The 27,259-nt window shown below is 45.2% G+C and overlaps 1 protein-coding gene across 3 annotated transcripts in view; it reads right to left on the reverse strand.

The window, feature by feature from the left end:
- XKR8 (XK related 8) overlaps nt 1-26,714 on the reverse strand; it is a 523,821-nt gene extending 497,107 nt beyond the window's left edge. For all 3 annotated transcript variants that reach the window (XM_077295609.1, XM_077295610.1, XM_077295608.1), the window contains exon 1: nt 26,051-26,714. In XM_077295609.1, coding sequence (XP_077151724.1) covers nt 26,051-26,685 — 635 coding nt within the window. In that variant the 5' untranslated portion in view covers nt 26,686-26,714. The remainder of the gene's footprint in view (nt 1-26,050) is intronic.
- Between the last annotated feature and the right edge of the window lie 545 nt (nt 26,715-27,259).

The raw sequence follows: 27,259 nt of genomic DNA on the forward strand, positions 1-27,259 counted from the left end.
GTAAACCATCTCATATCCCTTTTGTTTGCATATTCCACACTACTAATGTTAGTAGTGTGTATGTGCAAAATGTGGGCACTCTAGCTTGTAAAATAAAGGGTTAAATCGTGGAAAAAAATTGGCATGGGCTCCCGCGCAATTTTCTCCGCCAGAGTGGTAAAGCCAGTGACTGAGGGCAGATATTAATAGCCTGGAGAGGGTCCATGGTTATTGGCCCCCCCTAGCTACAAACTTCTGCCCCCAGCCACCCCAGAAAAGGCACATCTGGAAGATGTGCCTATTTTGGCACTTGGCCTCTCTCTTCCCATTCCCGTGTAGCGGTGGGATATGGGGTAATGAAGGGTTAATGTCACCTTGCTATTGTAAGCTGACATTAAGCCAGATTAATAATGGAGAGGCGTCAATTATGACACCTATCCATTATTAATCTAATAGTACGAAATGGTTAAGAAAACACACACACATTATTACAAAGTCCTTTAATGAAATAAAGACACATGTTGTTGTAATATTTTATTAGACTCTTAATCCACCTGAAGACCCTTGTCACCTGGAACCAAGTTACAAAAAAACAAACAACAATATTCCATACCTTCCGTCGTTCTGTCCCACGTTGTAAATCCATCTGAATGGGTTAACTAATTTTACAAGCAGGAGCCTGTTAATGCAGCCGCCCCTGCCTGTAAAAACTCAGGGAATGAATGTGAAGCAGGGTGACCTGTAGTTACCTTGAGTTGCGGTGAGGCGCCCTCTGCTGGATTTGTAGCCAGGGGGGGCCAATAGACATGGACCCTCTCTAGGCTATTAATATCTGCCCTCAGTTACTGGCTTTACCACTCTGGCGGAGAAAATTGCGCGGGAGCCCACGCCATTTTTTTCCGCGATTTAACCCTTTATTTTAGCAGCTACAGCGCCGAAATTTTGCACATACACACTACTAACATTATTAGTGTGGAATATGCAAAAAAATAAGGGATATGAGATGGTTTACTGTATGTAAAACATGTCTCATATCCTGTAGGGTTTGGGAAGGAGAAATAAAAAGCCGGCAATAGAATTACCGGCTTTAATGCTATATCTCGCTGAATTATATATATATATATATATATATATATATATATATATATATATATATATATATATATATATATATATATATATATATATATATATATATATATATATATATATATCTATATCTATATCTATATATATAATTGTCTAAGGGTTTTTCCGTCTGTCTGTCTGTCTGTCTGTCTGTCTGTCTGTCCTGGAAATCACTCCATATAAGGTATGGTCTACAAACAGGATACCTTATATGGAGTGGTCGGCGGTTTGTAGACCATACCTTATATGGAGTGGTCGGCGGTTTGTAGACCATACCTTATATGGAGTGGTCGGCGGTTTGTAGACCATACCTTATATGGAGTGGTCGGCGGTTTGTAGACCATACCTTATATGGAGTGGTCGACGGTTTGTCGGGCGGCCTCGACCAATCAGAGATGGGCACAGCATGGCGACGATGATGTCATAATGGTTGCCATGGCGACGATGATGTCATAAAGGTTGCCTCGACCAATCAGCGACGGGCACAGTCTGCCGCGAATCACATACTACGGGGACATGCATATTCTAGAATACCCGATGCATTAGAATCGGGCCACAGTCTAGTATATATATATATATATATATGTGTGTCTCAATTATATATATATATATATATATATTACTGTATATATGTTTTAACGAACATTTGAGGCCATAAATCCATTAGATGTTGGTTTTGCAAGCCTGCGAGAAAATATCGCAGTACGGATGCAATACGGATTACATACGGAGGATGCCATGCACAAAATACGCTGACACACCCTGCCTACGGATGACATACGGATCACTATTTTTGGAACATTTCTGCGTATTACAGCCGTAAATAACGGACCGTATTTACATACGCTGAGTGTGACGCCGGCCTAAAGGTGAGCTGTCTGAAGAATAAGTTGAAGCCATGGGCGGGGCACTTGTTCTGTGTGCAGTTAGGGCCCCCAATGGGATCCAGTACCGCTATGCAAATTGTGAAAGACAGAGAAGGAAAGGAAGCAGTGAAAGATGTGGGACCAATATTGAAAAAGGCTAACATGCCAGAGTGTGGATGTTTAGACGTATAAAAAAGGCACAGACAAGGGAGGAAAATAGCAAGTGAATAAATGGTGTCTGAGAAAGTGCAGTAGTCCGGAAGTAAGGTGTATTATGAATGTTTTGATGTTCAAAAGTCCGACACTGACGACACATTACTGCTACCGTCAGACCTTTGTATAACCAGAGACCGAGACAAGACAAATGAACTTGTAAACATTGTGGTCAGACAAACCCAGACTGGAGAAACACTTGTATGACCTGTGCTGCAACCCAACCTAAGTGAATTGTACTAAATCCTGTCCAGACAAGATCACATGTAGTGCTATAAGAAGCTGACACAGGAGTTTGGGTAGTGGGGACATTGACTTTTTGGGAGTAAGCTGACAGTAATCCTTTTGGGAAGGAAGTTGTAGAACAGCATGTCACCCCCACCGATCATCCAGTCACCTCCACCACCAGACCCACTACCAGAGAACCATCCCCATCAGGACCAAGAAGGGTGAGTAGGGTTAGGCTACTTTCACACTTGCGTTGTGTGACGGACGTCGCAATGCGTTGTTATGTAGAAAAAACGCATCCTGAAAAGTTGCCCGCAGAATGCGTTTTTTCTCCATAGATTTACATTAGCGACGCATTGCGACGGATTGCCACACGTCGCATCCGTCGTGCGACAGAGATGCGACGTGTTTTGGCGCACCGTCGGCACAAAAAAACGTTCCATGTAACTTTTTTTGTGCGTCGAGTCTGCCCCATCCTCCCCGGAACTCACAATGGGCAGCGGATGCATTGTAAAACTGCATCCGCTGCCCACGTTGTGCTACATTAACACACTGTCCGTCGGTACGTCGGGCCGACGGTTTGCGACGGCCCGTACCGACGGACTAGTGTGAAAGTAGCCTAAGACAGATACAGGAGTATTATCCCTGGAGCCCCTCTGACTAGCTAGCTACGCTAAAACAGTGGCTCACCCTGAGAACCAACCTTTCCCATTTTACAGACAAATAAAGACTACAATGGATGTATAAGTGCACCTGGGCAGACCTAGAGAGCTTGGTGAGTGCAAAGGCAGGTGACGTACTAGGACACATAATTAAGGCACACACAGATGTGGCAAAGGATCAAGCAGGGGCATGGATGATAAATCTGCATGGTCTGGGGAGACGTACTGTGAATCACTAAAACAATGGGCTATAGTGAAACAATCAGAGGAGCTGTACTCCTGACTGCCGTGACGCAGCAAAAAGGAGATATTGTAGAGATGTGCTTTGGACGGTTACAGCTGAAATGGTCAGACAGGGGTACAGTCCTATAAACCCACTCGATGTTAAAATACTGGTAAATGCATTTATTGACGGTATGAACAAAGGCCTACGAGACGCAGTACAGATAGCCTGAATGGAGAAATGCAGATCCAAAAGACCTCCTGAAGGTGGCTAAAGGAGTTGAACAAACAAAGACAATAAGGCTACCGTATTTTCCGGCGTATAAGACGACTGGGCGTATAAGACGACCCCCCAACTTTACCAGTTAAAAAATAAAATCTTCTTAAAAGTCGGGGGTCTTCTTATACACCCTATGTCGTCTTATAGGGCCGGTGAATATGTGCCTTTTGGGGGGGGGGAGTGATCCTGATGACGACGAGGGGGCGTCTCACAGGAAAGTGAGTATCCCCCATTACCTTATCATAGCGCTGCAGCGTGGGGTCTCTGTGCTGGGAGCGGCGGCTGCTGTGCTGTGGTGCGGCGGCTCCTCTTCTGCAGTGTGGGGCCTCTGGTGCTGTGGGGCGGTGACGGCGGCGTATCTTCATGCAGTCGGGGCTCCTCCGGCATCTCAAAGCCTGGAAGCCCCGCCGGCAACTCCATCGGTACAATGCAGTGGCCTCCGGGAAAATGGCCGCTGCTCAGATTCAGATCTCGTCCCAAGATCTCGGGACACGAGATCTGAATCTAAGCAGCGGCCATTTTCCCGGAGGCCACCGCATTGTACCGATGGAGTTGCCGGCGGGGCTTCCAGGCTTTGCGATGCCGGAGGAGCCCCGACTGCATGAAGATACGCCGCCGCCACCGCCCCACAGCACCAGAGGCCCCACACTGCAGAAGAGGAGCCGCCGCACCACAGCACAGCAGCCGCCGCTCCCAGCACAGAGACCCCACGCTGCAGCGCTATGATAAGGTAATGGGGGATACTCACTTTCCTGTGAGACGCCCCCTCGTCGTCATCAGGACCACTCCCCCCCCCCCCCCCACCCACCATATACACCCGGCGTACAAGGCGATTCCCGGCGTACAAGACGACCCCCGACTTTTAAGAAGATTTTCAGGGGTTAAAAAGTCGTCTTGTACGACGGAAAATATGGTACTTTCACACTAGCGTCGGTACGGGTCCGTCGCGCTGCGTCGGCCCGACGCATACTGTGCAAGCGTTACATGTAACGTTTTTTGCTGCCGGCGGTCCGCCAAAACACGACGCAACCGTCGCACGACGGTTGCGACGTGTGTCAATACGTCGCTAATGTTAGTCTATGGGGAAAAAACGCATCCTGCAGACGACTTTGCAGGATGCGTTTTTAAGCCAAAAGGACGCATTGCGACGTATGCAAAAAAACGCTAGTGTGAAAGTAGCCTTAGACGACCTGTCATGTATGCTGGAGCACAAGGAAAACAGACGTAGTAAGGGACCCTAAGGACTTGGCAACAGTGAAGTGCTGGAATTGTGGAGAAAATGGACACAAAGCCAACCACTGCAAAAACCCTACAGAATAGACTAAGCAGCCCAATCTTCCACCTCCTTCACCTTCAGACTAGGAAACTGGCAACTCAGTGACAAATGTGTGCCCTGTTCTTGTCCCCTCCGGACCTGGTCCTGCCTTGATGACCATCATAACAATGCCGGGAGGGAAAGAGACAGAATTCTTGATTGACACTACGGCAGCCAGGACTGTGGTACACAAAGACTTGATAATGCCAGACATGATTACTAACAAGACTGTGGAATGTGTGGGGGTAGAGGGACAAGTGACTGAAGCCCCTATGAGTAAACAAATAAGACTAGAATCACAAGACAGCCAAGAGGTGCTTACAAAACTTATTGTTAGTGACAATACACCTGTGAATTTGCTGGGAGCAGATGTGTTGAGTGCTATCTAGGCCACCATACAGTACTCTCCTGAGGGTATTACAGTCACAAGTCCCCTTTCATATAAACACTTGTGTAAGATTGCAGAAATGGTGTATATGGCAAGAGCAGTGAAAGTAATACCTGACACCAGAATGTCTGAGGACAAAGAAATGAGTCCGGTACCAGACACCGTTTGGGCAAGGGGAAAAACTGATGTGGGTCGGCTGCCCATTCCCCGTCATGATTAAATTGAAAAAAGGAACCACTCCTCCTTGTTTAAAGCAATACCCCTTGAGCCTAGCTAAATCAATGGCCCTGAGCAGGGATATTAAAGGGAATCTGTCACCCCCAAAATCGAGGGTCAGGTAAGCCGATAAGCCCCCGATGTATCCTAAAAGAAGAGAAAAAGATATTATATAATGTGTGTGTGTGTGTGTGTGTGTGTGTGTGTGTGTGTGTGTGTGTGTGTGAGTGTGTATATATATATATATACACTCACCGGCCACTTTATTAGGTACACCTGTCCAACTTCTTGTTAACACTTAATTTCTAATCAGCCAATCACATGGCGGCAACTCAGTGCATTTAGGCATGTAGACATGGTCAAGACAATCTCCTGCAGTTCAAACCGAGCATCAGTATGGGGAAGAAAGGTGATTTGAGCGCCTTTGAACGTGGCATGGTTGTTGGTGCCAGAAGGGCTGGTCTGAGTATTTCAGAAACTGCTGATCTACTGGGATTTTCACGCACAACCATCTCTAGGGTTTACAGAGAATGGTCCGAAAAAGAAAAAAAATCCAGTGAGCGGCAGTTCTGTGGGCGGAAATGCCTTGTTGATGCCAGAGGTCAGAGGAGAATGGGCAGACTGGTTCGAGCTGATAGAAAGGCAACAGTGACTCAAATCGCCACCCGTTACAACCAAGGTAGGCCTAAGAGCATCTCTGAACGCACAGTGCGTCGAACTTTGAGGCAGATGGGCTACAGCAGCAGAAGACCACACCGGGTACCACTCCTTTCAGCTAAGAACAGGAAACTGAGGCTACAATTTGTACAAGCTCATCGAAATTGGACAGTAGAAGATTGGAAAAACGTTGCTTGGTCTGATGAGTCTCGATTTCTGCTGCGACATTCGGATGGTAGGGTCAGAATTTGGCGTAAACAACATGAAAGCATGGATCCATCCTGCCTTGTATGGAGCATCTTTGGGATGTGCAGCCGACAAATCTGCGGCAACTGTGTGATGCCATCATGTCAATATGGACCAAAATCTCTGAGGAATGCTTCCAGCACCTTGTTGAATCTATGCCACGAAGAATTGAGGCAGTTCTGAAGGCAAAAGGGGGTCCAACCCGTTACTAGCATGGTGTACCTAATAAAGTGGCCGGTGAGTGTATATATATATATATATTATACTCACCCAGGGGCATTCCCGCTGCTGGTCCTGCGCCTCCTATCTTCATCAGATGACGTCCTCTTCTTGTCTTCAGGCTGCGGCTCCGGCATACTTTGTCTGCCCTGTTGAGGGCGGAGCAAAGTACAGCAGTGCGCAGGCGCCGGGCCTCTCTGACCTTTCCCGGCGCCTGCGCACTGCAGTACTTTGCTCTGCCCTCAACAGGGCAGACAAAGTACGTCTGCGCCGCAGCCGCAGCGTGAAGACCAGAAGAGGACGTTATCGTAAGAAGATGGGAGGCCCCGGACCAATAGCAGGACCGCCCCTGGGTGAGTATAATCTAACATCTTTTTCTCATCTTTTAGGATACTTCGGGGGCTTATCTACAGCATTACAGAATGCTGTAGATAAGCCCCTGATGCCGGTGGGCTTACCTCACCCTCGATTTTTGGGGTGACAGATTCCCTTTAACCTCTTCACCCCCGGAGCTTTTTTTGTTTTCGTTTTTCGCTCCCCTCCTTCCTAGAGCCATAACTTTTATTTTTCCATCAATATGGCCATGTGAGGGCTTATTTTTTGCAGGACAAGTTGTACTTTTGAACAATACCATTGGTTTTACCATGCCGTGTAACAGGAAACGAGAAAAAAATTCCAAGTGCGATGGAATTGCAAACAAAAGTGAAATCTCACACTTGTTTTTTGTTTGGCTTTTTTGCTAGGTTCACCAAATGCTAAAACTAACCTGCCAATATGATTCTCCAGGTCATTACGAGTTCATAGACAACAAACATGTCTAGGTTCTCTTTTATCTAAGTGGTAAAAAAAAATTCCAAAGTTTGCTAAAAAAAAAAAAAATTGCCCCATTTTCCGATACCCGTAGCGTCTACATTTTTCGTGATCTGGGGTCGGGTGAGGGCTTATTTTTGCGTGCCGAGCTGGCATTTTTAATGATACCATTTTGGTGCAGATACGTTCTTTTGATCACCGCCAGAGCCCACCTCAAAGCGGGGGTTCTGCCAGCTGACGTACTATTCTGTCAGCTGGCAGAAAGGGGGTTAAAGAGTATGTTAAGGCAGGGGTTCTGGTGCAGAGATCTTCCCCCTGCAACACCCCTTTGTAACCCATTAAGAAGAAAAAGGACCCAAGGGTTCCCCTGACACTTACAGAATAGTTCATGACTTACGGGCTATTAATGATGTTACAGTGAGTGTGACCTCAATTGTCCCTAATACTGACTGTACTGTCACAGATTCCAGCAATGTCAAAATGTTTCACAATCACTGATTTGGCAAATGCATTCTAAACCTCATCCACAGATTGTAATATTACAGTACGTGGATAACCTCCTGCTCTGCTGCCCGGACCAGATGTCCTGCAGGGAAGCTACAGTTTCTTTGCTATGCTTTTTAGCAGAAAAGGGTTGCGAAGTCTCATGTGACAAACTACAGTATTGCAAACAAAAGGTGACATTTTTAGGCCACGATATTGCTAAAGGTATAAGACTCCTGATTAAAGAAAGAAAACAGGCAGTGCCGACACAACAGCATAGAGGAAAAGAGACCGATAGCTTACTACTCAGCACCATTAGACCCAGTGATTAGAGGGTCTCCTACGTGTGTCCGTGCTGTAAGAGCTGCTGTATTACTGCTAGGCATGTGAGCTAACACTGACTTTTCCTTTGACAATTTACACCCCACATGACATTGACATACTCAACCAAGTTCAACCAAAACACCTGTCTAGGGCCAGACAGCTCAGACTTGAATGTGCTCTAATATTAATTCCTGAATACGTCACCCTCAAAAAATATGTCCTGAATCCAGTCACTCATCTGCCTGTGGATTCAGAAAAGGGGGAATTGGTGGCGGTGTTGGCAAGTGAAGAAGAGTACTTTGACATGACACATGAACATGACTGCATAGGAACTGATGAGTCAGGAGACAGTGGGTTTTACATATGTCATGGAAAAAACCTGTTCCTAATGCATATTCTTAGGTTTTCATTTTTGTAGATGGCTCTAGATACCATCAGGATGGGTGATTCTACATTGGATATACAGTAGTAATGAGGTAATCTGAGCTGAACCACTCCCTCCTCACATTGGTGCAGGAGGCAGAGTTGAAGGCACTCACTGACGCATGTAGAGCTTCTGCAGATCCTAATGCCAGTGCAGACGTACATCAGCTGAATCCAGGTGATTGGCTGGTCATACACAGACACGTGAGAAGGAGCCTAGATCCACAGTTTGACGGCTCGTTTTAAAGTCCAGCTGACCACTTTCACCTCAGTGAAACTTTAGGGAAAGCCCACCTGGATCGATGCCAGTCAATGCAAAAAGAGCTTTTCACCAGCAGAATGACTGTTCTCCTAATCACCTTGCTGGCAGTGGTAGGATTTTTGCTCCCTACAGAGACACTGGATAAACTTTTAAATGTTGACAGGGACAACAAACTTATTAAACATCATGCTTTTCTTATAAAAGACGCGGAAGGACAAAAACTGTTGGATCTGTACACACAGCCCAGTATCTGCAAGGACTATTCTGTACTTAGCCTTACCCCTGGAGCCAAGGAAGGTATTAACACCAAACTGCATTTACAATGAGACTTGGACTCAGATTTTCCTAGGTTCCTTAAGGTTCTTAATGAGACTAATACAATATAGAGACTCCTTTTTAAAATCTAGCCAATTGGCTTAGCGGGATGGATTATTTCTGGTATTTTACAGAATTGCATGCAATTGTTATTGTTTTGTTTATTGCTTTATGTAGCTGTAAAAGTGCTAAAATATGCATTATATGAGCTATTGAAGAGTGTATGTTTAAGGAAGGAATCTAAGGCTGTGCCATCCATAGTGTATAATAGACCCCCGATAACCACTGCTGACTGGGGAAGTGAGTGTCCACACTGAGGGTGGATGGGCGAAGCAGGTAGAAAGCCCCCTTTTGGGTACTAGACCCATAAGACAGTGGCTCCTTAGTGGACAACAGCTGACCCTGTGGCAGAGGTTATACCATTTACAAAAGGGGGAAATTGATATAGAAGGTTTAATGTTTTGCCTTTGCTAGAATGTATTCTTATGATATTGTAGTCCGTTAGTCTCCTCTTCAAGGATTGTATACTTCTTATCTTATATGTTTTCAATAGTCAGCAAACAGCATGTTATGGGTACTGAGAAATAAAGGTCAGCATGACCCGGGGTAACAGGGGGAGGGCTACATGAATTGCATCGAGAGTTACATTTGTTGTAAATGGTATAAAATACTGCCTCTTGCTGCATTACATCAGATAAAAGTGACTTTGGTCACAGAATGTGTGCGATTTCCTTTTTCTCCAAGCGCTTGTCAATGAAGGGCGTAACCTCCTGATTTGGCCTCACTGGTGATCTGGCATATCTGACATTGGGTCAGAATGCAAACAGCTACAACAGGATTGATCAGGTACACTGTGGTAGTAGAGGAGGGAATATTAAACGCTTACTGGGACAAACTGAATGTAGGTGGATTGTGACTCAGGACTCTATGTCCCCTGTGGGATTAAATGAAAAATTGAGCTTCGCTCCATTCTTGCGAGTGCTCTTGCTCCGGTGTGTCCTCTCTGTGCAGGCAGTGATATAATTTTGTGTTTTCTTTTAATTTTTGTTGTGTTTTCTCTGTTATTTTTGCACCCTTACATTGGGTTTTCTCATGCCTTGTATTTGTGGTGGCAGTATGTCCAACAAGCTTGAGGAATCAAGGAGGATGATATTCCTAGGTATATCATTGAACTCTACACCTGAAGATGGTGGAGACTTATTTAGAGAAAGAATATATGGAACCATGCTATTGTCCGATAATTTAGCACATCACCTATTCTAGATTGGGTGATAATGCACCACTATTTATAATCCGTGGTGCATCTCTCTATATATAAAATTTACAGCATCACTTTATTATAATATATCATTCTATTTTTAATTATTCATTTTTTGGTTACACTCATCCACTTTCTTGCACTTTATATAATGAGATTTGCACACATTATTATTATGATACCATTTACCAATTGTTCCAAATTGCACGCTCTGCCGGGCTTCAAGATCATGAATGCCACTATAAAATACCATTCTGGGGAGATTCTATTCATTCCCTTTTGATAAAGCCTACGTGAAACACACGTCAGGGGGTGGATCTGGCTCCTTGGCATTTGGTGACCTCCATCAAGGGTAAGCAATTTAGCTGTTAAGGACACTTCTTTTTTTTCCCTTTATGTAGGGGCGTATTGTCACTGTGGCAGCCTCAGGGGATTCAGTATGAAAGGTGTATTTTTGTTACATCGTTGTCAGCATTACAGGATCATATAAAGTCCAAACTTGCTATTGACAAACATAGTTCACACTATATACTATTATAATCCTCAGTGCCTTGGAATAATACCATGATGATGTTTATTACTTCTTTATGCCTTGGACCCATGTGCTACTCACTAGGGTGTTATGTTATGTGCCTGTGCTTCATTTAGGTATACATATTTTTGTATTATTACATGTAATAAAGTACTCTTTTTAAATCTTATTATTGTGTATACAACTCCATTTTTTGGTTTCTTATTGTATGGGGAGTATACACTCATCATCCTGTTACCTTCATGGGTAAATATATATATTCATTTGGATTTTATTTTCAACTATATGGGACCCATGTCATTTCCGGGAGTTTGATTATATTTGAGGTAATAACTCTGGAACACTTCAACGGATCCTGGTGATTCTGAGACTGTTTTCTTGTTGTGACATATTGTACTTTATGATAGCGGTATAATTTCTTTGATATGACTTGCGTTTGTGGGGAAAAAAAACGGAAATTTGGTGAAAATTTTGAACATTTTGCAATTTTTAAACTTAATTTTTATGCCCTTAAATCAGAGAAATATATCACACAAATAGTTAATAAATAACATTTCCCACATGTCAACTTTACAGCAGAACAATTTTGAAAACAATTATTTTTTGTTAGGAAGTTATAAGGGTTAATAGTTGACCAGCGATTTCTCATTTTCACAACAAACAAAATTTACAGAACCATTTATTTTAGGGACCACATTTGGTAACTTTGAGGGGCCTATATGACAGAAAATACCCAAAAATGACACCATTCTAAAAACTGCACCCCTCAAGGTACTCAAAACCACATTCAAGAAGTTTATTAACTCTTCAGGTGCTGCACAGGAATGTTTGGAATGTGGAAGGAAAAAATAAACATTTACTTCTTTCACAAAAATTTTCCTTGGAACATAATTTTTTTTTTTACTTTCGCAAGGGTAACAAGGAAAAAATAGATGATATATTTTGTTCATTTTCTCCTGAGCACCCGATAGCCCATATGTGGGGGAATACTACTGTTAGGGCACACGGCAGGGCTCGGAAGGGAAGGAGCGCGATTTGACTTTTTGAATGCAAAATTTTATGGAATAATTAGTGGATGCCATGTCGCGTTTCAAGAGCCCGTGATGTGCCTAAACAGTGGAAACCCCCCACAAGTGACACCATTTTGGAAAATAGACCCATTTGGGACCTTACCTAGATGAGCACCTAGATGCTTCACAGAAGTTTATAACGTTAAGCCATGAAAAAAAAAAAAAATCACATTTTCCCACAAAAATCTTTCTTTGGCTACAAATTTTATTTTTTCAAAAGGAGAAAATGGACCCCAAAGTTTGTTGTGCAATTTCTCCTGAGTTTACTGATACCCAGGGCAAGCGTTGGGGGCAGGCAGACCAGGCAGCTGCAGGCAGACCAGGGGCCCCCGCTCCCCCAGCTAGCAGCATATCACACAGCCGCTATGGGGCCCCTGTGAGGCAGGGGGGCCCGCCTGCCACCAGCGCCGACTCCCCGCCGCATTGAACTATACCGGCATCTGCCAGTACACTTCAAAGCTATAATGGAGGAGAGAGCGTCAGCTAACGCTCCCTCTCCGATCATTCCCCGCTCTGCCATGCGATGACGTCATCACACACTCAGTGTGCCAGCCAGCAGTGCAGCAGCTGAGACAGGAGCAGAGAGCAGCGCGGGCACGAGAAGAGGTGGAGTGTTTTTTTTTTTGTTTTTTTTTACTGGACTGTTGGGCCATTCTCGAGGGGGGGATGCGGGCTGTGTTATACACTACGTGGGCTGTGTTATACACTACGTGGGCTGTGTTATACACTACGTGGGCTGTGTTATACACTACGTGGGCTGTGTTATACACTACGTGGGCTGTGTTATACACTACGTGGGCTGTGTTATACACTACGTGGGCTGTGTTATACACTATGTGGCTGTGCTATATACTATGTGCACTGTGTTATATACTATGTGGACTGTGCTATATACTATGTGGCTGTGCTATATACTATGTGGGCTGTTATATACAACATGGCTGTGCTATATACTACGTGGGCTGTTATATACTACGTGGTTGTGTTATATACTACATGGGCTGTGCTATATACTAAATGACTGTGCTATATACTATGTGGGCTGTTATATACAACATGGCTGTGCTATATACTACGTGGGCTGTTATATACTATGTGGCTGTGTTATATACTACGTGGGCTGTTATATACTACGTGGGCTGTGTTATATACAACATGGCTGTGCTATACACTACGTGGGCTGTTATATACCACGCTGTCTGTGCTATATTATGGGGGCTGTGCTATATACTACGCATGCTGTGCTGTGCTATATATTATGCGGGCTGTGCTATATACTATGTGGCTGTGTTATATACTATTGGGGGTATATTATATTCTATGGGGAGGCTTTGTTATATACTATGAGGGGTATATTATATTCTATGGGGGAGGCTGTCATATACTATGGGGGTGCATTATATTCTATGGAGGAGGCTATGTTATAAACTATGGGGGTACGTTATATTCTATGGGAGAGGCTGTGTTATATACTATGGGGGGCTGCATTATATTGTATGGGGGGGCTTCATTATACACTATGGGGAGGTGGTCTGTATTATATTCTACTAGATGGTGGCCTGATTCTAACGCATCAGGTATTCTAGAATATGTATGTAGTTTATTTATGAAGATTTAAGAATATTCAGTAAACATGACTGAACTACAAGGCACTGTGACTGACAACTTGTCCAGTAAACGTGACTGAACTACATAGCACTGTGACTGACATAACTTGTCCAGTAAACGTGATTGAACTACATCACACTGTGACAGAACTTGTTCAGTAAACGTGAGTGAACTACGTGGCACTGTGACTGACAGAACTTGTTCAGTAAACGTGAGTGAACTACGTGGCACTGTGACTGACAGAACTTGTTCAGTAAACGTGACTGAACTACATGGCACTGTGACTGACAGAACTTGTTCAGTAAACGTGACTGAACTATGTGGCACTGTGACAGAACTTGTTCAGTAAACGTGAGTGAACTATGTGGCACTGTGACTGTCAGAACTTGTCGAGTAAACGTGACTGAACTACATCACACTGTGACTGGTAGAACTTGTTGCGGACTGCGCCTGTCGCTGATTGGTCGCGGGCGGCTGGCGCGACCAATCAGCGACGCAGGATTTCCGTTACAGACAGAATTAGACGATTATATAGTAGATGGTGGGCTACATTATGTTCTATGGGAGCTGTATTAGATTTTATGAGGGATGATTGCATCATACTCTTTGATGGCGCTACATTATAATCTATGGGGAGGAGGGCTGTATTATATTCTATTCGGGGCTACATTATATTCTATGGGGGCCTGTATTATATTTATATTCTACTAGATGGTGGCCCGATTCTAACGCATTGGGTATTCTAGAATATGCATGTCCACGTAGTATATTGCCCAGTCACGTAGTATATTGCCCAGCGACGTAGTACATTGCACAGCCCACGTAGTATATTGCCCAGCGACGTAGTATATTGCACAGCCCACGTAGTATATTGCCCAGTCACGTAGTATATTGCCCAGCGACGTAGTATATTGCACAGCCCACGTAGTATATTGCCCAGTCATGTAGTATATTGCCCAGTCACGTAGTATATTGCCCAGCGACATAGTATATTGCACAGCCCACGTAGTATATTGCCCAGTCATGTAGTATATTGCCCAGTCACGTAGTATATTGCCCAGTCACGTAGTATATTGCCCAGTCACGTAGTATATTGCCCAGTCACGTAGTATATTGCCCAGTCACGTAGTATATTGCCCAGTCACGTAGTCTAGTACCCAGCGACGTAGTATATTGCCCAGTCACGTAGTATATTGCCCAGCCACGTACGTAGTATATTGCCCAGCCACGTAGTATATTGCACAGCGACAGAGTATACAGCACAGAGCCACCTAGTATACAGACTTAAAATAAAAAATAAACATATACTCACCTTCCGAAGGCCCGTTGAAGTCCTGGCCCTGTGTGCGGTGCACGCAGCAGCTTCCGGTCCCAGGGTTGGTATGAGAGCAGGACCTGTGATGACGTCGCGGTCACATGACCGTGATGACAATATTTTTCAATAGTTGTAGGGCCGCACCCTAAAATAGCATAGTCTCTCAGGACTCAAAAGCGCACGTCCTTACCAGGGGGTCCAACCCAGTCCACAATTCAGAATACAGATGAAGAAAGGACAGCGCCACTCCAGAATGTGAAGAAAGCAATTTACATTTTAATCTGCCTCCTGCGGCAGCCGCAGGAGGCAGATTAAAATGTAAATTGCTTTCTTCACATTCTGGAGTGGCGCTGTCCTTTCTTCATCTGTATTATGACCGTGATGACGTCATGGAAGGTCCTTCTCGCAGGACCTGTGATGACATAGCGGTCACATGTCCTCCTCACATACCATCCTTGGCACCGGAACCTGCCGCTTGCATGGAGTGGTCACCGGAGCGTCGCGAGGAGCGGGAAAGGCGGTGGAAGGTGAGTATATAATGATTTTTTATTTTTTTTATTATTTTTAACATTAGATCTTTTAACTATTGATGCTGCATAGGCAGTATCAATAGTAAAAACTTGGTCACACAGGGTTAATAGCGGCAGTAACGGAGTGAATTACCCGCGGCATAACGCGGTCCGTTATCGCTGGCATTAACCCTGTGTGAGCGGTGACTGGAGGGGAGTATGGAGTGGGCACTGACTGCGGGGAGTATGGGGCGGGCGCTGGGCACTGACTGCCAGGGAGTAGGGGGGGACTAATCAGACTGTGGCCGTCGCTGATTGGTCGCACCAGCCATGACAGGCAGCTGGTGAGACCAATCAGCGACTTGGATTCCATGACAGGCAGAGGCCGCGACCAATGAATATCCGTGACAGACAGGACAGACAGACAGACGGAAGTGACCCTTAGACAATTATATAGTAGATGAGGGGTGATTGCATCATACTCTGAGGCTACATTATATTATATAAGGGAGGCTGCACTATATTCTGTGGGGGGGTTACATTATACTCTATGGGGTGGTGGCTGCATTATACTATATATGGGCTGCATTATATTGTATTGAGGACTATGGGGAATACATTATACTATATGAAGAACTATGGGGTGCATACTATGGGAAGTGAATTGTACTACATGGATGACTATGGCGGTGCATTATACTATATGGAGCACTGTGAGTATATTATGTATTATTATACTATGTGGAGGACTGAGCAGTGTATTTTAATATATTGAGGACTATGAGGAGTGTATTATACTATATGGAAGACTATGGGGCATATTATATTAAATGGAGGACTATGGGGTGTGTATTTTACAATATGGAGGACTGTCGGGTGTATTATACTAAACAAGCAAAATGCTGCATATTTATCGAGTGATTGGATTGTTTATGCCGGAACAAAAACCATTGTTCTCAGCAGCACATCGCTGGTGTAAACTTTAGATGTGCTGCTGCTCCCTCCTCCCTCTCACAGACATAAGTTCCTTACACAATGTGGATGACGCTGCCGCTCTATATAACACCACAATAGCTGTAGCTTTGGAATCTGCTTTGGAACCCACTTACACATACCAAAGCTCGCAAAATCAACAGACAGCCCTGGCACACCAGCCTGACCAAAGAACTGAGGCGAGCTTCAAGGGCTGCTGAGCACAGATGGAAAAGATCCCACTCCAACGAGCACTTCATCGCATTCAAACAGTCCCTCACTACTTTCAAGACCACACTCGCCACAGCTAAACAAACCTACTTCTCATCTCTCATATCCTCCCTGTCTCACAACCCTAAACAGTTATTCAACACCTTCAATTCTCTCCTTCATCCCCCAGCACCTCCTCCCTCCCCACTTTTCTCAGCTGAAGACTTAGCCTCATTTTTCAAGCAAAAGATTGATAACATCAGAGACAGTTTTGGTCAACAACCCTTAGAGCCCTTCCTCCCGACTTCCCAGCCCTCCACCTCCAAAACCAACTTCTCCACCATTACAGAAGACCAGGTATCACCTCCGTACTAACCAGAATCCCTCAATGTCTGTCCACTATTTCATCCTTCTTCTCCGCTAGATTTCTGAAACTTAACACGGACAAAACAGAATTCATCATCTTTCCCCCATCTCACGCGACCCCCCCAACGAACCTATCTATTACAGTACATGGCTGCCCACTCTCCCCAGTCCCACAAGCTCGCTGCCTCGGGGTAATCCTTGACGCTGATCTCTCCTTCAAACCACATATCCAAGCCCTTTCCACTTCGTGCCGACTTGAACCCAAAAATATTTCACGAATCCGTACATTCCTCAACCAAGAATCTGCAAAAACCCTAGTCCATGCCCTCATCATTTCTCGCCTTGACTAATGCAACCTCCTGCTCTGTGGCCTCCCCTCTAACACTCTCGCACCCCTCCAATCTATTCTAAACTCTGCTGCCCGACTAATCCACCTGTCCCCCCGCTATTCCCCGGCCTCTCCCCTCTGTCAATCCCTTCACTGGCTCCCCATTGCCCAGAGACTCCAGTACAAAACCCTAACCATGACGTACAAAGCCATCGACAACATGTCTCCTCCATACATCTGTGACCTCGTCTCCCGGTACTTACCTACACGCAACCTCCGATCCTCACGAAATCTCCTTCTCTACTCCCCTCTTATCTCCTCTTCCCACAATCGTATACAAGATTTCTCTCGCGTATCACCCCTACTCTGTAACCCTCTACCACAACACATCAGACTCTCGCCTACCATCGAAACCTTCAAAAAGAGCCTGAAGACCCACCTCTTCCGACAAGCCTACAACCTTCAGTAACCACCGATCGACCAAACCGCTGCATGACCAGCTCTATCCTCACCTACTGTATTCTCACCCATCCCTTGTAGATTGTGAGCCTTCGTGGGCAGGGTCCTCACTCCTCCTGTACCAGTTATGACTTGTATTGTTTAAGATTATTGTACTTGTTTTTATTATGTATACCCCTCCTCACATGTAAAGCGCCATGGAATAAATGGCACTATAACAATAAATAATAATAATAATAATAATAACATGATACTGTATGGTGATCTATTAGTGATCATTCTGTCACCATCATTCTTTCTCAGACTGTGGAAAGAGGCCGGGAAACAAGCGTTGAACAACTTCAATATTGTCGATCACACTCGTTTAGCGGCCTGAACTCAGCGCATATACAGTGCTTTGCGAAAGTATTCGGCTCCCTGGAACTTTTCAACCTTTTCCCACATATCATGCTTCAAACATAAAGATACCAAATGTACATTTTTGGTGAAGAATCAACAACAAGTGGAACATAATTGTGAAGTAGAACGAAGTTTATTGGTTATTTTAAATTTTTGTGGAAATTCAAAAACTGAAAAGTGGGGCGTGCAATATTATTCGTCCGCTTTACTTTCAGTGCAGCAAACTCACTCCAGAAGTTCATTGTGGATCTCTGAATGATCCAATGTTGTCCTAAATGCCTAATGATGATAAATAATAATCCACCTGTGTGTAATCAAGTCTCCGTATAAATGCACCTGCTCTGTGATAGTCTCAGGGTTCTGTTTGAAGCACATAGAGCATCATGAAGACCAAGGAACACTACAGGCAGGTCCATGATACTGTTGTGGAGAAGTTTAAAGCCAGATTTGGATACAAAATGATTTCCAAAACTTTAAACATCCCAAGGAGCACTGTGCAAGCGATCATATTGAAATGGAAGGAGTATCATACCACTGCAAATCTACCAAGACCTGGCCGTCCCTCTAAACTTTTATCTCAAACAAGGAGAAGACTGATCACAGATGCAGCCAAGAGGCTCATGATCACTCTCGATGAACTGCGGAGATCTACAGCTGAGGTGGGACAGTCTGTCCATAAGACAACAATCAGTCGTACACTGCACAAATCTAGCCTTTATGGAAGAGTGGCAAGAAGAATGCCATTTCTCAAAGATATCCATAAAAGTGTTGTTTAAAGTTTGCAACAAGCCACCTGGGAGACACATCAAACATGTGGAAGAAGGTGCTCTGGTCAGATGAAACCAAGATCGAACTTTGGGCAACAATGCCAAATGATATGTTTGGCGTAAAGGCAACACAGCTCATCACCCTGAACACACCATCCCCACTGTCAAACATGGTGGTGGCAGGATCATAGTTTGGGCCTGCTTTTCTTCAGCAGGGACAGGGAAGATGGTTAAAATTGATGGGAAGATGGATGGAGCCAAATACAGGACCATTCTTGAAGAAAACCTGTTGGAGTCTGCAAAAACCTGAGACTGGGAAGGAGATTTGTCTTCAAACAAGACAATGATCCCAAACATAAAGCAAAATCTACAATGGAATGGTTCACAAATAGACGTATCCAGGTGTTAGAAGTCAAAGTCCAGACCTCAATCCAATCGAGAATCTGTGGAAAGAGCTGAAAACTGCTGCTCAGTCACAAACGATCTCCATCAAACCTCACTAAGCTCGAGCTGTGTGCCAAGGAAGAATGGGCAAGAATTTTAGTCTCTCGATGTACAAAACTGATCGAGACATACCCCAAGCGACTTGCAGCTGGAATCGCAGCAAAAGGTGGCGCAACAAAGTATTAAGTTAAAGGGGCCGAATAATATTGCAAGCCCCACTTTTTCAGTTTTTGAATTTCCACAAAAATTTAAAATAACCAATAAATTTCGTTCAACTTCACAATTGTGTTCCACTTGTTGCTGATTCTTCACCAAAAATTTACATTTGGTATCTTTATGTTGGAAGCACGATATGTGGGAAAAAGTTGAAACTTACAGGGAGCCGAATACTTTCGCAAGGCACTGTATATCTTTTTTTTATGTATTGGCGCTTTTACACAATAAAAACTATTTTGTAGGAAAAATATTTTTTCCATCTCTTTACTCTTGAGAATTATAACTTTTTTATTTTTCTGCTGATGGAGCTGTATGATGGCTTGTTTTTTTGGGGGACAAGATGACATTTTCAGCGGTACCATTTTTATTTACATCCGTCTTTTTTACTGTGTTTTATTGCACTTTTTGTTCAGCGGTATGATGATAAAGCATTGGTTTGACTTTTTTTTTTTTTTTTATGGTGTTCACTGAAGGAATTGACCAGTTTTTTTTTATAGAGCGAGTCGTTCTGGACATGGAGATACCAAATATGTGTACTTTTATTGTTTGTTTGTTTTTTTATTTACATACATAAATGTATTTATTGGTAAAAAAAATTTTTTCTTTATTTGGGGAGTAAATATATTTTTACACCTCCCTGTGTGATGCTTCGCTATGCCGCTGTCACTACTTACAGCAGCAACAGAGGGGTTAAAAGCCCATGATCGGTGCTAGCACCAATCGTGGGCATTGCTGCGGGGTGTCAGCGGTCACGTACAGCTGACACCTGCACGTGATCACCATGCTCATGCTCAGCATGAGGCCGCGCGATCGCAGCGCCGTACTAGTACTGCTCTGGGCACAAACGCACCTCCCGCAGAGCAGTACTAGTATAGCGCATGTCGCAAAGGGGTTAAAAGCAGCTACAAACATTATAAAACTGGCACAAAAATGATGATTAAAGTGGGCACAGAAGGGCATTATTGAAAGGTTAAATGATCTGACAATGCACTGATCTCACAATGCAGACACACAGATAGTGATGCCACACATTTAATTCAGGACACTACAGCCTGTCCCAAATGGTTTCTGGGCATCAGAAATGGGATTAAACTGGGCAGACAGTCTGTTTTAGGCCATGTGCACACTTTGCGGTGTGCTCTGCGGGTTTATCCCGCAGCGGAATTGATAAATCTGCAGGGCAAAACCGCTGCGGTTATCCCTGCAGATTTATCGCGGTTTGTTCCGCGGTTTCCGCTGCGGGATTACTCCTGTACTATTGATGCTGCATATGCAGCAATATGCAGCATCAATAGTAATGTTAAAAATAATAAAAATGGTTTATACTCACCCTCTGATGTCCGGATCTCCTCGGCGCTGCACTCGGCGGTCCGATTCCAAAGATGCTGTGCCGAGAAGGACCTTCGTGACGTCACGGTCATGTGACCGCGGCGTCATCACGGTCATGTGACCGCGACGTCACCACAGGTCCTGCTCGCACAGCAAGTGAGACCGGACGGCCGCGGGCAGCGCTGTGAGGTGAGTATAGCATCATTTTTTATTTTAATTCTTTTTTTTTTACACTATTCATGCTTCCCAGGGCCTGGAGGAGAGTCTCCTCTCCTCCACCCCGGGTAGCAACCGCGCATTATCCGCTTACTTCCCGCAACGTGGGCATAGCCCCATGCGGGAAGTAAGCGGTTCAATGCATTTCTATGGGTGCAGAATTGCAGCGATTCTGCACAAAGAAGTGACATGCTGCGGGTTTTTAACCGCTGCGTTTCTGCGCGGTTTTTCCCGCAGCATGTGCACTGCGGTTTGCGGTTTCCATAGGGTTTACATGTTAATGTAAACGCTATGGAAACTGCTGCGGACCCGCAGCATCAAAATCGCCGCGGATCCGCTGGAAAAACCGCTAAGTGTGAACATGGCCTTAAAGTGAACCTGTCAGCATTATTATACATAGTAACCTACACACAGTATCGGGTTGGCGCCGTTATACTGAATAAAATGATACCTTATGGTTGTTCTTTAATTTTTATTTTCAACTTTGTGTTAATAAGATTCACGTGCCCTAAGGCGGGGGCTGGGGTATGTGGTGCTCTGATTAGGTATTCATAATGCAGACTGCTGACAGGTCACTGATCCCTCACTGACCCACCCCCTAGTTTGCATAATGAACACCAGCACATACTGAGTAAAAAAAAAAAATGCTTCTGCAGGCAGGTGCCGGCCGTGGTACCTGTGCTGCAGCATAATCGCATGGTTACCGTGCACTAAATTATTTTGCAGATTTACCTGAGCGAAAAAAAGGCATTTTGAAAATGGCGCCTGCTGCGCCTGTACAGTATCAGATATTGGTTTGTATAGAGATCCAACAACTTCTGTTGCGCAGGCGAAGGAAGCACCATCTTGCTGAAGAAGAAAATGTCCTCCACCAAGATGGCGCCGCCTGCAAGATGTGCAGCTGTCGACGACCTCTGAGCTGCTACTGCGCAGGTGAGGGCAGCGCATGTATGTGTATATATATATATATATATATATATATATATATATATATATATATATGTGTGTGTATATATATATATGTGTGTGTGTATATATATATATATGTGTGTATATATATATATATATATATATGTGTGTATATATATATATATATATATATATATATATATGTGTGTATATATATATATATATATATATATATATATATGTGTGTATATATATATATATATATATATATATATATATATGTGTGTATATATATATATATATATATATATATATATATATGTGTGTATATATATATATATATATATATATATATATATATATATATATATATATATATATATACATATACACATACATACATACATACATACATACATACATACATACATACATACACAGGTCAGTGAGGGATCAGTGACCTGTCAGCAGTCTGCATTATGAATAGCTAATCAGAGCACCACATACACCGATTGCACCTTGGGCAGATTTCATCAACCCAGGTATCATTTTATTCAGTATAATGACGCCGACCTGACATTGTGTGTAGGTTACTGTGCATAATCCTGCTGACAGGTTCCCTTTAATTATTTGAATTAGTAACTTTTTTCAGGGGTTAAATGACTTTGAGCCACTGATTTCACACCGCCATTATACAGATAGTAATGCCTCACAACCAATTCAGGTCACTGCAGCCTGGCCCAAATGGGTTCTAGACATCATAACTGGCATCAGAGTGGGCAGATAGCCAATTTTTAACAATTTATGGGAGGATAAGAGTAATAATCTGTGCTGCTGTATAGATTCAAGAACTCCACAGGACGGGATGAGGAATCATGCAGTTTATTCTCATCATCTTCATCAGGACCACCGCTCCAGCACGTGAAGAATGCTCCCAGTGAGCAGTGTGCCTGTGAGGAGTCACACGTCTGTAGTGACAGAGTAGGAATATAAGCTTGGCACAAGTTACTTTGCATACTTAAAGGGATAGGATCTTACTTGTGCATCGAATTCAGGAGTGCCATGCTTTATTCTTCTGTAGTCAGAATGACTGCAGACTTGCATCTTAAGTCCGGACAACCCCTTAAAACAAACCAGTTACTTATTCAAATCAGTAGAAAGTTGCAATTTGCTCACTTTAATGCCAGTTTTGTCTTGATAGGTATCCGGCAGTAACCACTGTGTCAGCATGAGAAAAAAAAAAGGTTTTGATGTGGGCCTTCCTGTTTTGTGCTCCTGCTGTAAAACCAGTGGCCCAAGGCCATTTAACCCTTTAAAGACATCAGTTACTTATTGAAATTGACTTTGATGCCAGTTCTGCTGCCCACAGCCCATTTGGGCCAGGCTGGAGAGACTGGGATTAGACGTGGCCAGGGGCGTTACAACCGCGGTCGCAGCCGCGACCGGGCCCGGAGTGCTTAGGGGCCCGCCCAGTGGCGTATCCAGGGGTTTTCAGGGCCAGGGAGCGAGGGCTGTCTAATTATACTCACCTACTCCTGGTGCGGTCCCTGGCTGCCCGGCGCCCCAGCTTCTTCCTGTACTGAGCGGTCACATGGTACCGCTCATTACAGTAATGAATATGCGGCTCCACCTCCCATAGGGGTGGAGCCGCATATTCATTACTGTAATGAGCGGTAACGGTGACCGCTCAGTACAGGAAGCAGCAGTGCCGGGAAACCAGGGACTGCACTGCACCGTGCCAGGAGCAGGTGAGTATAACGGGGAGGGGGAGCACGCTCTCCTCATTCCAGCCGCCGCTCTTCTGCAGTGACGCTGAGGTCAGAGGGTGCGGTGACGTAGTTAGTGCTCGCCTCTGCCTGAGCGTCAGTGCGGAGGAGGCGGAATATGGAGTGGCGGCTGGAACGAGGAGCAGCCTGCAGGTTAATATTGAAAATGTCGGGGGCCTGAGCGACGGAGAGGTGAGTATGTGGTTTGTTTTTTATCGCAGCAACAGCAAATGGGGCAAATATCTGTGTGGAGCATCTTATGGGGCCCTAACGTTTGTGCAGCACTATAATGGGGCAAGTGTCTGTATGGAGCATCTATGGGGCCATAGCGTTTGTGCAGCACTATATGGGGCAAGTGTCTGTATGGAGCATATATGGGGCAATAACATTTGTGCAGCATTATATGGGGCAAGTGTCTGTATGGAGCATCTATGGGGCCCTAACGTTTGTGCAGCATTATATGGGGCAAGTGCCTGTATGGTGCATCTTATGGGGCCATAACATTTGTGCAGCATTATATGGGGCAAGTGTCTGTATAGAGCATCTTATGGGGCCATAATTGTTTGTGCAGCACTATAACGGGGCAAGTGTCTGTATGGGGCCAAAACGTTTGTGCTGCACTATATGGGGCAAATGTCTCTATGGAGCATCTTATGGGGCCATAATCAATGTTTCTGCAGCACTATATGGGGCAAATATCTTTATGGAGCATCTTATGGGGCCATAATCAACGTTTCTGCAGCACTATATGGTGCAAATATCTTTATGGAGCATCTTATGGGGCCATAATCAACGTTTCTGCAGCACTATATTGGGCAAATGTGTCTACAGAGCATCTTATGGGGCCATTATTAACCTTTATGCAGGATTATATGGGGCTCCTGATTCAATATGGATATTCAAAAACACAACCTACTGATGTCTCAATTAATTGTATGCAGGACTCTGCTGTGCTGATTGTCATGGTGCTGAATGAGGGGAAGTTTATGTGTGGGTCAGGAGGGGTTTATAGTGTGGATGTAGCAGAGCCGTGTGTGTATAAAGTGTACAGAGCGGAGCCGTGTATGTGTGTAGTGGAGCAATGTGTACGAGGTGTACGGAGCGGAGTCAGGTGTGTATGAGGTGTACAAAGCTGAGCCGAGTGTGAAAGAGGTGAGCGGAGTCGTGTATGTATGGGGTGTATGGAGTGGTGCTGCATGTTTACGAGGTGTATGGAGCGGAGCCGCTTGTGGACGGAGCGGAGCCGTGTGTGTATGGAGTGTACGAAGCGGAGCCGCGTGTGTACGGAGCAGAGCCGTGTGTGTACGGGGTTCACGGAGCGAAGCCGCGTGTGTATGGGCTGTAAATGTCCGAGTCGGGAAGAATGGTACACGGCTGTGGGCAGAGCCCAGCATGTGCACTGTGGGGGAGTATTGGGTGTACTCGCCAGCGTCAGAATGGGCAGTGTGCATGCTCCGGAGCCGACCAGTACACCCAATATACCCCCACACTGCACAGGTCCGGAAATGACGCACTGCAGCGTCATACCAGGAAGAAACAGGACACAGATTTCAAACGCCGGGAGTACGTTTGGAATTAGAGCGAGGAAGGACATGAACGCCCAGAGTCTGCACTTCCGAAGACATCACCATAATTAGTATAGGGACTTGTTATAAAATCATTTTTCTCAGCGATTACAGGGCAGTATTAGGTCAGACTATACAACAAAGCAACAAAACTATAGTGTGCAAAATGAATAGGGAAAATGTGATTTTCGGTGGGAAATATTTTGGTGCGGGGGGCCCATTTGAAAGTTCGCATCGGGGCCCCTCACTTTGTAGTTACGTCACTGGACATGGCATTACCGTCTGTGTGACTACATTGTGAGATCAGTGGCCCAAAGTCATTTAGCCCCCTTCCATAACACTTTGCTGCCCACTTTTGTGCCAGTCTTATAATTTTGTAGTGGCTTTCAGTGTAGTGACATCAGGATAGCTCGCTGCAGTGTATTTTATTGCTCTGATTTTTGTTATTAAACCTGTAAAATAAAGCATAAGAAGTCATCTTCAGCCCTGTCTGTGTCTGCAGGGCAGCACACACCATCCATGTGCCACCACGGCCCTTAGTGTCCCCCCCCGGACGAGTGAGGTCGCACAGCTTACCGGAGCGGGTACCCCAGCTGCAGGAGGTGTAGGACGGTGAGGCATGAAGGCCGCAGTATGAACTTGGAAGTACAGAAGCGCCCCACCACCAGCTCGGCCCAGCAGGGGGTCGCAGCTGGCGGGCAATGTGAAATGTCGACGGCAGTCCTGTGACTTGGCTCAGGGGGGTGAAGTGTGGTAGAGCGTCGTACACCGGGGTCGCCCACTTCTGCATGAGCCGTCTCTACAGGCACCGCAGCTACAAGACTGGTAGCGGGGCCCACGGCGGTGACATTACCGGCTTCCCCCAGCGGTCCTGTGCCGGCATCACTGCAGCGTTTCATGTCCCCGTTGGCCGGTATATTAGCACTCTCCACACAGTCGGTGCCGCCACAGCTGTGTGCAGCGCTGCCAGCATTACTAGGCTCCGAGTCCTGCCGGTCCACCCAATACCAGCCCCAGCTGAGGAGCTGTAGCACGAAGGAAGACAGCACGTACAGGCCGATATACACGGCTGCCCAGGCCGTGTCCCCCGCCTTGCAGTAGCGCACTGTGCTCCACAAATCCGAGCCCAGGTCCACGAGGAAGGCGACGGTTCCGAACAGCGCGAATACCAAGTCCTGGAGCCGGTAGATGGACTGCACGCAATCCAGCATCCCGGAGAGCAAGCTGCATGGGAAGGGCGGGAAGTAGTGATGTGTCGTTCGCGAACGAGCCGACACAAAGAGCCGGCTCCCTGCTGTGAACGATGGGAGCCGGCACACCAGTGAGAGCCACTAAAATCCCTGAATGGCTCTCACTGGGCGTAAAATCCCGGACTTTGGGAGGCGTAACTCCGCCCACCTGAGCAAAACCCCTCCCACTTCAATTTAATTGGCTCTCTAAGAAGTGGGCGGAGTTTCTGCAGTAGGTGGGCGGAGTTTCGGACGCATGAACATATATTCAATAGGGATTTAATAGGATACTAAAAGAGTCGGCTCAGGAGCCGAAAGAGCCGGCTCTTTTTGGTGAGCGGAGCCATGAGAGCCGGATCACCAAAAAGAGCCGGACTGCCCATCACTAGCGGGAAGTGAGGCCTGTGCTATTCCTGCTCCTGGCTGTCCTGTCAGAGAGTTTCACAAGAGTGACTTGTGTGCATATGGGAATGCGCTCATACTAGGGGTGCTCACTGCTCATTTTTAGTCCTCAGTTACCCTCAAAAAAGCTTCTTGTTCTCATCTACCCGTGGTG

Source organism: Ranitomeya variabilis, chromosome 3 (genome assembly GCF_051348905.1).
Source record: "Ranitomeya variabilis isolate aRanVar5 chromosome 3, aRanVar5.hap1, whole genome shotgun sequence".
Taxonomy (NCBI): Eukaryota; Metazoa; Chordata; class Amphibia; order Anura; family Dendrobatidae; genus Ranitomeya; species Ranitomeya variabilis.